The sequence below is a fragment of the Anser brachyrhynchus genome (genome assembly GCF_964034855.1).
Source record: "Anser brachyrhynchus genome assembly, chromosome: 8".
Classification (NCBI taxonomy): domain Eukaryota; kingdom Metazoa; phylum Chordata; class Aves; order Anseriformes; family Anatidae; genus Anser; species Anser brachyrhynchus.
In genome coordinates this window covers 9,307,308-9,319,247 of record NC_137702.1, presented here as the reverse complement: position 1 = coordinate 9,319,247, position 11,940 = coordinate 9,307,308, and the positions used below count along the sequence as shown (strand labels likewise).

General features: G+C 42.0%; 1 protein-coding gene across 2 annotated transcripts; it reads right to left on the bottom strand.

Moving 5' to 3' along the window:
- Positions 1-2,358: 2,358 nt before the first annotated feature.
- Positions 2,359-11,919, bottom strand: ATPAF1 (ATP synthase mitochondrial F1 complex assembly factor 1; the record flags this gene model as incomplete). Of its 2 annotated transcripts, none has more annotated exons than XM_080602744.1 (9): positions 2,359-2,856; positions 3,760-3,867; positions 4,422-4,517; positions 6,115-6,162; positions 8,165-8,215; positions 9,537-9,599; positions 10,333-10,383; positions 10,956-11,064; positions 11,657-11,919. In XM_080602744.1, 9 exons carry the CDS (start codon positions 11,917-11,919, stop codon positions 2,662-2,664), a joined length of 984 nt encoding a protein of 327 aa, XP_080458870.1. In that variant the 3' UTR covers positions 2,359-2,661. The 2 variants fall into 2 exon arrangements, with proteins under 2 accessions (XP_080458870.1, XP_080458871.1); XM_080602745.1 differs by having other exon boundaries at positions 10,333-10,379; positions 11,657-11,883.
- Positions 11,920-11,940: the final 21 nt, after the last annotated feature.

The window sequence follows — 11,940 nt, the reverse complement described above, 5'->3', positions numbered from 1 at the left end:
GCTTAGACCAGGAGTAGCTGCCATGCACCGAGCTGCAGAGGGGCAAGGGGTCTATGCCTGTGGCCAGCCCCTGCCAAGGCTGCATCAGTGGAAGAGCTGGGAATATCTCCCAGGTCGTGCAACTTTCAGCCCTGTAAGCCTTCGGCAGTCTTCCAACCACTGTACACACATGCACATACAAACCTAGTGAGCTCTTGGCTCTTCTAGTTTGGATAGACACAACGCAGAAACAGATAATGAGGTACACTCCAAGGCACACGAAAATACCTGAAGAAAAGCACTTGCTCTCTCCATCAGTTAATTCCGCCTCTTCTAGGGCCAGAAAACACACTCACCCCATTCTCTTCGCAAAATGGGTGCAAATGGTATGATCAACTTAGCCTTTTCAGGTAGGGTCTTATTCAAAAATACATCCAGTGCATGCAATGCATGAAATGTTTCCTCCTCTATATTGTACCATTTTTGTCTGTCTTAAACCCCTGGAGAAGGTATTAGCTTGTGACTAATCACCCCATGGCTTGAAAAAAAAAAAAAAAACAAATTACAGGTAGTGACTCCAGCCTTATACTGGAGACTTTTTTACCTTATACTGGAGACTTTGGTCTTCTAAGCTCAGAAAGAGGCTCAGGTGTAGATCTGAAGGCCTTGAATTTCACTTCTGTTAGCAATTACTCATCCAGGGATGTTGTATTATAGCTATATTAAAAATGAATACAGCAACTTTGACTTCTTCAAAGCAAGAAGTGAATAATGAATCAAAACTGCCCTTATTTCAGCTAAGGGAAAATTATAAATGGAGCACGAATGCTGTAAAATAGAAGTAGAAAGGCTCTTTAATAAAGGTGATGGGCTGTTCAGCTTATAACAGCCCTATCCACACCTCCCCTGATTACTGCCCTGCCGTGCACACTTTCTCAGACCCAACCCAATCAGAAACAAAGGCGATACCAGAGAACAAAACCATCTCCTTGCAGCACAGCCCCAGAAGATGGACCTCTCCTAGAAACATCTTTTAACAGACAAGAGTTCATACCTAACACACAAAAATGACTGTTAAACAGATCTCATCAGTAAAACCTTACTATCTGCCTTAAGTGCTTAGCTGAACATTGTTCATGCCCAAGGAAGGGGCTCAGAAAATACGGTGTGAGAGTATTACAGCAACAGGGTCCTGCAATTACACTAGCAAACAGATTGTGTAAAGGCACTTTGTAATTAAGCAAACCTGTATCAGGTCATGGTTAAGGATAGCATAAAAATAAAACTATTACCAGGCCTGCCCCCAAGATTGGTCTTTTTCTGACAGACAAGTTGCTTCTCCTTGTCCCTGTTTCTTAGGCAAAGAAGGAAATGCTTACCAGCTTCAACAGGCTGGTGGAAAGGTGTAATGTGGTCTGGACATGACAGATAACTAGTGCTAACGCCAAGTTTGTGTCCGTGATGTGATGTGGATAGGGAAGGTATTTCAGTATTGCTCCTGGTTGTCTTCTGTTTATTTACCTACTTATGCAGTGGTGGCACGTTGATGATCCCTGCACAGCCTGCCCTTGCCCCCAGAGGCCTGTCTGCCTCTGCTGGGAAGGAAAACAAGGGGAGCTCAAAGCACAAATTCTTTGGGATTCTTCTGCTGAAAGCAGGTTAAAAAAAAAACACCCCGCTGCAGTCTGTAAAGCCAGGTTCCTACAAACACTGCTACGAACATGTCAAAGTGGCTGTGCATACTCACACTAATGCATTTTTTTCCATGAGTTGTCATTTAGCAATTGAAGAACTGGTCGGTGGCTCTAGCTCTGTTATTATACCATTTCATCTTGCTTTTATTATAGGTAGTGCTGTTCCTGATACAGAAACAGGAGCTATTTTTGTCCCTTTAAATACCATTTGTAGAGCTGGCTGAGTAGATGCCAGTCTGAGGAAAAAACATGCTATAAAGCACACAATTCCTCTATGCTACTCAAAAATATACAAAAATAAAACCATGTTTATAATACCCTATTCCTCAAGAAAAACAACTCTAAGATAGAAACCCAGCAACAGGATGAAATGGATATATCAATTAAGAAGCACAACATTCCCAGAACAAATCTAAGTCATTCTGTTCTTTAGTCCTGAAAAAACACGCAGGCCGCATTATACATCTGTATGCGGAACCTCACACACAAGGTAACAAAGAGGAATCTGTTTTAGACCATCAGACCCATTCTCCTTTCTTGACAGACAAGTCTGTATAAATTCCACACAAATTAAAAAGCACTAGACCATGCAATTATAATGGCAGAGGGCATTTAAAATGCCTTTACTGAGAAGAAACACCGATTGTTATCTCTCTGGTGATGTCAATACACTCCACGATACAGCTCCCATTCTGACATTTTATTTCAGATCTCAAAAACACAGCGTGCAGCAGCTAAGTTACAGGAAGGGAAAACAGCTCCTTCTGACAACGTTACACTGAAGTGCAGTGCTCCAGTTGGGCAACTCGTTACCGCTGCTCAAGTGACCCACGTCCTCAGCTTGTATCGGTGCCAGGCGGGCTTGACAATCACACTCCCACGATGTCTCCAGACCCCTCCTGTAGCCAGTCCAACTCCCCGGAATGGAAGAGACAGGAACCAGCTAAGAAACCCTTTGACTGCTCCTGGTTTGCTTCACATGCAGTCTCTATGACTTGTCAGAAACCTGACTAGGTCTCAGTGCTTTCCCAAGTCCGCTTTGCTCAAGCTCTGCTATAACTGACATGTATTTAAATTCGTTAGATCTGTGGTTGAAGGTCTCCACTAATTCATAGGTCTCAGAACGATCCGTCGCATAGAAAAGCTGCACCTGATTCGCCAAGCACTGGGCTTCGTGGACCACCTGCAAGTGTAAATAAAGGATTTGTTAACATTGGGTTTTGTTGTTTCCTGTTGAAAAAGACTGAAAAGGGGCTGAAAGTCAACCTCGTTTTGCAGATCTCTTCACAAAACCGTCTCCCTCTTGTTCCTGAACTACTCAGGCACCTGAGCACCGTGCCTACAAACTATTCTCCTGCTGAGCATACACCTCAGAGGTCAAAGATACACCCTATCTGTCATGACTCCTACCCACTCTAAGGCACTGGAGATTTACCAAAGTCACATCTTTCTCCTCCTATGGTTGACTCGTGTTGCAAAGTTTGATTGTCTACTCCGAGATACAACAGGGCAAATGCATTACCACATAGTTTCGGAAGTGGTGTAAGCGGGTCAATTAGAGGTGGGATGTTTTAATTATCGTCTTGTTCCACCGGTATAATCCCTAGTGCCATTAGTCCTAGCACTATAATATTACAGATATGCAAATAACAGTACACCCACACGCTGGGAAAAGAGCAAAGACACACAGAAACTTAACATAAAGCTCTGGATGTCTCTTGCTTTGCCCGTCAGTATGAAGTTTCAAAACATTGTTTCAACTAGTTGGCAGGTAGCAACCACCTTCATTTAAATTTGCTTCCATTAGCAAGAAGACCAGAAGCATTTCTAAATTTTGCTTATGCTTTACAACAATAAACTATAATACAAAGAATAAGAAAAAAAGTATGTACGAGCTGCAAACACCAGACAGTCCGACTGCTGATTTCCTTCTAGCTTTCCCTAGATTACTAAATAGATTAAATTAAAGAAATCTAACATGATCACTGTTTGGGAAAGCTTCTTCTCAAGACTTAGTTTTTAATTCAAAACTATAAGAGGAACTGCAGCATAAAATGAAGGAAGCCAATGATTAGATTTCTCTCACCAAGAACTTGGAGTCCATTTCTGCTGTCATTAGTACTATTCCTTTTTCCTTCTGCAGCTCAGGATAATGGTACAAGACCAGCTGGCTCGGAGCAGATTCACCTTGGGTCTGAAGGAAGTAAAGAAATCTGTTGGTATCCCATACAGAACTTCAGCTTTATTGCAGATTTTGAGGCTTAATTATAAAACTTTTCAGTATTAACTGCTACGGAGACAATTATTTTTCAGGGCTTAAGGATCAGTTCTAATTAATAGTTTGTTATTCCTGGTATTTACAGAAAACAAGTGATTTGCAGGGTCAGGTTGGAGTTCTTAACTAGAATCCATTTTACATCTAAAATAACCTGCAACTTCTAGAAAAGAGATTTCATTTCACAGCATCTACTGGTATTCTAAGTAGTCTGTGCAAACAGCTCTAAAACATTTGGCTTTTCTATTTTGAGACTGCTTGAATTCTACCTTATTCTTCTTCAAAGAGACATTTAGTACTCATAAACTTACTGAATGCCCATAATTCAGGGCAGTTTTTCACTGAGAATTATTTTCAAGTTAAGCTAGAAAATCTGTTCATTAAATTATTTAGCAATTATATATTGTAATATTCTGACATTATATATTTTTGGATCCTAATCCATTTTCAACTTTTTTATGATAACTACTTACCTGAACATTTATTAGAGAAGTAAAGTGCAATTCCGTTCCTGACCACTGCCCCACAAAGAACTCGTAGCCTTCTTTTCTTGGCAAAGCGTACAGAAACTGCAGAGAAGTGATAAATAATTCTCCTTTTCATAAAATAATGAGCACGAATACCCATGTCATACTGGCCTCCAGCATAAACTCCTTAGTGAGGAAGACACCAGAAAAAAGGGTCTCTCTGCTTTACTAAGAATGATAGGACAGCAGGAACCAGATTTCATGACCCGGGAGAGTGACTCCAATCTGATAACCACAGCCCCAAGGCTCAAATTTCACATCAGACCAACACAGAACAGCCTGCACTGCTGCTTTGTGGATGAGCAGAGGTCATTAATCTTCAGAGCAGGCATTACCTTATTGGTATTATCTCATTAGGAAATCCTCAACGTTGGGACATATTTTTATAGTGTTACATGAAACTAAGGAAAGGACTGTAGAGAATATTCAGACCCTGATCTGTTAGCTCGCTTCTAAAATAAATTAACAACAGAAATGGCCAAATGTAAGATGAGGAACATTCAGAGTTCTCAGTCCTGTACAGGACTTGCTCACATGCCATCTTCCCGCATCAGGAAGGAGGACAATGTGGGAGCAGAAAAACAAGCAGAACACCCGACTAGATGCCTATGGACTGCACAGAAATGCACTTAAAACCATAAACAACTTCCCAAGCTCCAAGTAGCTTAGGAAGCCAGACATATTTGAACTTGGCAAATGGAATTCCCAGGATCAAGTCATCAATCTGGTGAAGTTTCCCATTTAGATGTAAAAAAGCACTCCTCAACACCATGACGTCTAGCTACCTTTTGATTTTATAAACCAGTGAAGGATTTCATTTGTCTTAGCAATGTGCAATTTGCACAGAGTTCATGCTTCAGTGCACAGATTACTCTAAAATCACACTACTTTCAACAGGAAACAATACTAATCCAGCAGCACATGGAACAAACCAGCAGAAATGTATTCTTTATCTTGTTAGCTGTTCTTGTCTTTCGCAGTTTAACTTCTTTAAAGCAACAGCATGCTCATTCACACATTTTCTAATTGAAATTCAGTTTTCCAATTAAAGTTTACCACAAATCCACCCAAGCCCCATGAGAAACTGTGAACCTCAGCCTTAGGGATCCTCAGTATTTTATGCACTTCAACCGTAAGACAAGAGAACTCACTTTCTCCACATACATGCAACGTAATGCAATGGTGACACATAGCCTATAGCTCACAACGGTTCCTCCGGGTTAAAACGAGGATGCTTTAAGCAACAGTGAAAGATATACAGGAACATTAGTGAAGCTGGCCTAAAAGGTCTGGCTCTTCACCTCGCTGCATGGAAGAGACTTAACCACAAGACATCAATTGAAGGAAACTGGAGGGATGTAGCTAAATCATTCCCTGGGAGATTCTGTGCTCACCTATCTGAGCTCTACCCCTCTTATATCTAGATATCTGATCTCTTGATCAACCTGTTCAATACACCTGGATAGCTGTTGCTTTTATCTGAACACTAAGACAAATATTTCAACACTTGGGTTTTACTAATTGAGCTGATACAATGCATCTGAACGCAGGAGGGTCAAAAGTTTATGAATTAGGCTTCAGACAGGAGAAATGCATTACAGCTATACATCAAGGCACCGTGAATCTCGGCCGTACGTACCGATGGACATTTCTGCGCTCTCTTCCATATCAAATCGAACTTCTCTGCCTTTGGGGAAGGAGAAAGAAATTCATGTTTCACAACACAAACGTGGATGCACAGTTATTCAGAATCGTCTCATTAACCTTTACAGGGCACAACTTCTCCTTACAGGAGGCCTCACTGTGGGAACAGGTAACAATGAAGGCACAGAAGATTCTGTTAGTTCTCAGCTACCTAAATGTCATGGGTACCCCATTTTAACAATGCTTTCTGCAAGAGGCAGCAGGAAACTCCTTGAATCCAAAGCTTTACTCGTTGGAGGTGGGGGCCCACACTTTAGGCTTACGTTAAAACCTCTTTCAGTAATAGCTCTACTGCATCATTTGGCGTCAACAGCTGCATGAGATGACACATCCCTGGCCGCAAATTATGGATTTTACATCACAGTCATCTGTTCTTCAGTATTAAAATGCAGCGGGATATTTATTCAAATAACATACTTACTGAATAGTTTTATGTGAAAACCACAAACATATTTAAGTCATCCCTGATGAAACCTGGCAATCTCATTCACATATCCTCTCCATGTTCCCCTACATCTTTTGCCTGTTCTTTTCTTGCCAGCACCATATATTAATACCTACTCTGTGGTGTTCAGGAAATAAAGCATATGTCATTTACCAACACAAAATTCCTTCATGTATGCTTTTGAGCGTTTGAGAATTATGCAAAGCTTTTCTTCCAGCCAACAAAAAACTTCTGGCTGGAGCCAGCTTTTTCCCCCCCCTCGATAACACCACAAACTACCTCCCAGTGTGCCTAGGATCTGGTTTGCATTAAAGCTTTAAAAAACTTCCAAAGCTTCCCTAAAGCAGCACACCAAAAAACAATGCCAGCCCTGCTAATGAAAGGCCCACACCACCTTAACTCAAAACCCAGTTGTGAAAAGCCAGATCTAAAAATCAGGATCACAAAGATTCTGAAGAGAAGAATAAAAAGAAATCCCAATCCAGGCTAAGGTTTCATGCAGAATAACAGCAATTAACATCTGGTAAATTTATCAGGGATAAGAAATATGATCTTATCACAGGAAGCACCACGCAACCTCAATGAAAGAGTGCTGCCAATAATTTTAAATGTAAGGAATTAAATCAAAGAATTAACAAAGTGCAAGTCTGTTAGACAAGTGCTCTCACACTGCCACATTAAACATACAAGTTAGCTGCCTGTACTGCAGGGAAGAGGGCAAAGAAAAGAGCAATTCTGAGAAAAAAAATCTGAAAATACAGATACTAGGCCCCTGCAACAAATATTGGATATTCTAAATAAAAAATGTCTGGAAATTCAGGGCGGGTGCGCAGAAAGAAGCACTACCTTTGAGACCAACTGATGGGAGGAAAAAAAAGGTTAAACATTTTTGGATCAAAAGCCTTTATTCCAGGCACTAAGATCCGTCATTCTGGAGAGAGAGTTTTTTCTTGAACTCCCATTTTCTTTCAATGATTCCTTCATTCAATGATTGTGATCAGAATCGCAATTAGAAATTGTCCTGGTTTTGGCTAGGATAGAGCTGGTGGGGTGCTGCGTTTTGGATTTAGGATGAGAATGCTGATACCGCACGGATGTTTCAGTCGTTGCAGAGCAGTGCTTGCACAGAGCCAAGGACTTTCCAGCTTCTCACAGCGCCCTGCCGGTGAGGGGCTGGCCCAGGCTGGCCAGAGGGATGTCCCATACCGCGTGTGTCATGTGGAACAGTAAAAATGGGGAGGGGACAACTGCTGCTTAGGGACTGGCAGGGCATTGTGTGGTAAGCAATTGCATTGTGCATTACTTGCTTTGTATGTATTATTACGATTTTGCTTCCCTTTCTGTCCTATTAATCTGTCTTTATCTCAACCCATAAGCTTTTACTTTTTTTCCCCCCCTGATTCTCTCCCCCATCCCACTGGGAGGGGGGTGCGAGCAAATGGCTGTGTGGTGCTGAGCTGCCTGCTGGGTTAAACCACAACAGAAAGGAAAGCTTTGCAAGCTGACCTTCAGAGAATGTAACTACAGAGAAACTACTTACAGGAATAACAGCATAAACTGTATCTTTTGCAGAAAAGTACTGATTCCAAATCTGTAGGAAACAAAGGAAATCTACCATTAAAAATCAAGCATCCACCAGTAACGTTAAATGCTTTAAGAAGAATTCCATTTGCGAACAAATCTTTGTACGCGCTTTGAGGGATCATTTTTCAGTTAAGCCTGAGTGACTTTCCTGCTAATGCAGCACACTTCTAACATTGCAGAGTACTTGTACCAAATGACAGATTTCAATTAGATGACAGAAAAAAGCAGCGCACTCAGAGGTGGCTCAAGATTTACTAGCTATAAGAACCACTTCTTATATTCTTCACAACAATCACGCCAACAACGTCTGAAGGTTCTTTGGTTTTATTTTGAACAAAGGACATGCAAAGCATTTTTAACAGCAGACAGTCTTTCAACACAGCTGGATGGCAATACCTACATAAAAGCTCATATGAAGTCCTTAATAAATTGACTAGTCCTAAACGACTAATGAGAATTATCAGTAAAATGTTTAAACAATGAAACGGGGAAACTCAAAATAAGTTACTGAATCCACTCCCTGCTACAACTGGTCCCACGTCATTCCCTGCAGAACACAATCGCTTCTATAATGTTCTCAAGCTGTCAGGAAAGCATCAAGGCTTTTGCTCTAAGTCCTGCCAGAAGGCTCCTTTGTACGTGTTGCTGCCCATAAATGAGCATGCCTACATAAAGTTTCTTGGCATACAATTTGATTAGGAAAAAACTACCAGACCCAACTCAAGCAACATCAGAACTATGGAACAGAAATTATTTATAACCAGACAAAAGGGAATGCAGTACAAAACAAAAAGATATTAGGGAGAATAACTTGATTCACGTTGTCCTTGAAACAAACACACCGACCTCCTTCTAACCCCAACTATCTTTAGTATGAGTACAAAGGCTCCTGAATGACAGATAATACAAACGAAGATAGAAGACTGCAAAAGCTTTGTTTTAATTCCTGCAAAACAGACGCAGCAAAATCTGTACGAGCTACTGCCAGGATTTCCCTCTACCTGTCTTCAAACCTGACAGGATCTTGCTGATGCCAATTAAACAGCTACACATTAAATGGCAGCAGTAAGTTACAGCAGAGAGTTTCTGAGTGATCAAGTGCAAATGTAAACTGACTATTATCATGGGGGTACATTCTAGGTGGATTTCCCTATACAGAGAAAAATACCTTCTACTTTTGACATGCATGTGAATGTGCTTCTTATAAACATACTGCCATAGCCATGTTTTATTTTTCAGTCTTATATTAAGTAAAATTTCCATTCTCCCACATAAATTATTATTAAGCATAGATATGGAACAAAGTTCAGTCTATTTAAATCCGTCACCTGTTTTATTTCCTCTGCTGATTTTTCTTTCACCATCTCCACATTAAGAATCGAATCAAGTGTCTGCAAGAGAGAGCATAAGGAATCTGGCATGGTAACAGTTCTCTGATTCAAGTGAGAATCTAGAATGAATGGATGGATGCAACTACAGAGAACAAAATCAAGCTAGAGGAACTTAATTCAATTTACAATGCGTCTTAGTTCTCTTAATTGCCATAGAAACTAGTAAATAGTTAAGTATAACACACTGAAAAGTGGATTCATACATTGAAGCAGAATATAAAAGATTCTGTCAGGACATAGAACACACTTTGCTCCAGTTCTGCAGGTCTCTACTGCAGCTGAAAGATGAGCTGTAAGCTGTTCCTCTTCGACCATCTCAAACACATGTTTTGTTGGCAGCTTTACAAAGATTGCTAAAATACAGGAAAGTTGAAGAGAATAAAACCATCCTCTTGTCCCTCTACTGGCTGAATGCTGGAAATATATTTAAACATTGCAGAGGCAGCTTAACCCTTTCGATGTATTACTGCAAGCTTTCAGATTCTCTAACTAGCAGGAACTTCCAGTATATCTGAGAGAAAGGACTTGATAATAAAAACCCAGAGTGCAAAGAGGTTTAAGACTTGAACATAATCCCAACAGTAAATGAAAGTATTATTATGAAGTGCAGCATAAGAAACATTACTTGTACGTCAAAAAGCTCTTGGGCAAAGTACTGATGGTAACACTACAAATTAACATCCATCCTTTATTTGCTAGCACATCCTCTAATGCTTTGGTTCATTTCCCTTACCTTATCCCGTGTGAATCCTCCCTTTGACGTCTTTGTGCCCAAGCCTTCTGCCTAGAAAAAAACATCCTTCTTTAATTTTTATAGCTGACGCTTTAGTAACATTTATTTGCCTTTCCTGCCATGCATATCATGCCTGCTGACAAAATCTTCCACGTATAAGCTCAAATTTAAGATACTTAAACATTGCTGCAGTGCATTTTACTATAGTAAGTTATTGATGAGGAAAGGTTAAGTAGTAACTTAATGTGAATTATGAATTACAAGGTCAGAAAGGATTAGTTAAAGGAAATTATTATTCATTTGGGATCTGATATTGTTGAATTTTATTTCTTTTAAATTCACTACAGAATGATAAATGCAAGCTGACGTCACTCCATCTGGCCAAACTAATCTGGAACGAATTAAACACTTAAATAAAGCCCTCAAGCTCCGAGTCTACTGCATGGAAAAATAGCTAAATAACATGCTGGAATACAGAATTATGTTTTTAGCCACTAGAGTGTAAAATTCTGGGGCTCCATACCAGCAAGAATGCTGTATGTTTGTAGCTTTATGCTGATACTACATAAATGACAGAATTATAGCTCCAGTGCGTGCAAATTACAAAGAAAAATCGGGCTTGCCTTTTCTTCCATACATCTGACAAACTCAGCTTGCTTGGAGTATCCCACTGGCTGCTTTTTCACTTCATTTCTTTTTTCCATACGGGATTCAAATACATCTGGACTGGCTCTGAATCAGAGCAGAGACCGTTAATAGTGCCAAGCGATTAACGCCGTTTGGCCTTTTAAAGCGTTTCCTGTGGTACTGACCATACAGTTAACCTGTTTTAGTTTCTTCTGCTGCCGTGTTAGCAAAATCGTCCCTTAGCAAATTGATTACGTTGGGGTAGGATTCTCTCCTCTACTTGGTGGCAACGACATAAGGGAATTTCAAGGCAGCATTTGGCCTGAAGTTATTTTGTTTAGTTAGCGGGGCACGAGGCTAAACTAAATGACTTTCAGCCTACCCGTACCACCAGACTAAGGGCACGAAGGTGCCCCAAGGCAGACAGACAGCAGCCTCCAGGCATGTAGAGACCGTGTGGCCCCACAAAACAGAGGTGACAAGGGGATGGCAGGGCAGGCTCTAACTTAACCTGGCTCTTAGTGCACCGAGCCCCTTCAGGCCGGGCTCCCCCTGCACCCTTCGCCGGCCACGACCTCCCTCGCGTCTCCCACCCGCAGCCTCCCTCTCCTCACAGACCCCAGACCCCCATCCTCCCCCAGCACCCCCATTCTTCCTTTTTCTCCCCCCAAACCCGCCGCCCCCTGCCCCGAGCCACCTGCGCAGCTCCTGGATCTTGTGGCGATACTTCCCGTAGAAGGGGTTCTCCTCCAACGCCGCCTCCCCGGGGCCATCCCGGGGCCCCGTCCCCGCCGCCTCCCGGCTCGGCGGAGCCAGCAGCCCGAGGGGCCGGAGGGCAGCACGGCTCCTCAGGGCCGCCCCCCGGCCCAGCCCCAGCCCCCAGGCCTGCAGCAGCGGCCCCGCCATGGCTCCCCGGCCCGGCCCGGTCCGCCCGCCGCACGGCTCCGCCCGCCCCGCCATGCCGAGCCGTGCCGTTCCGTT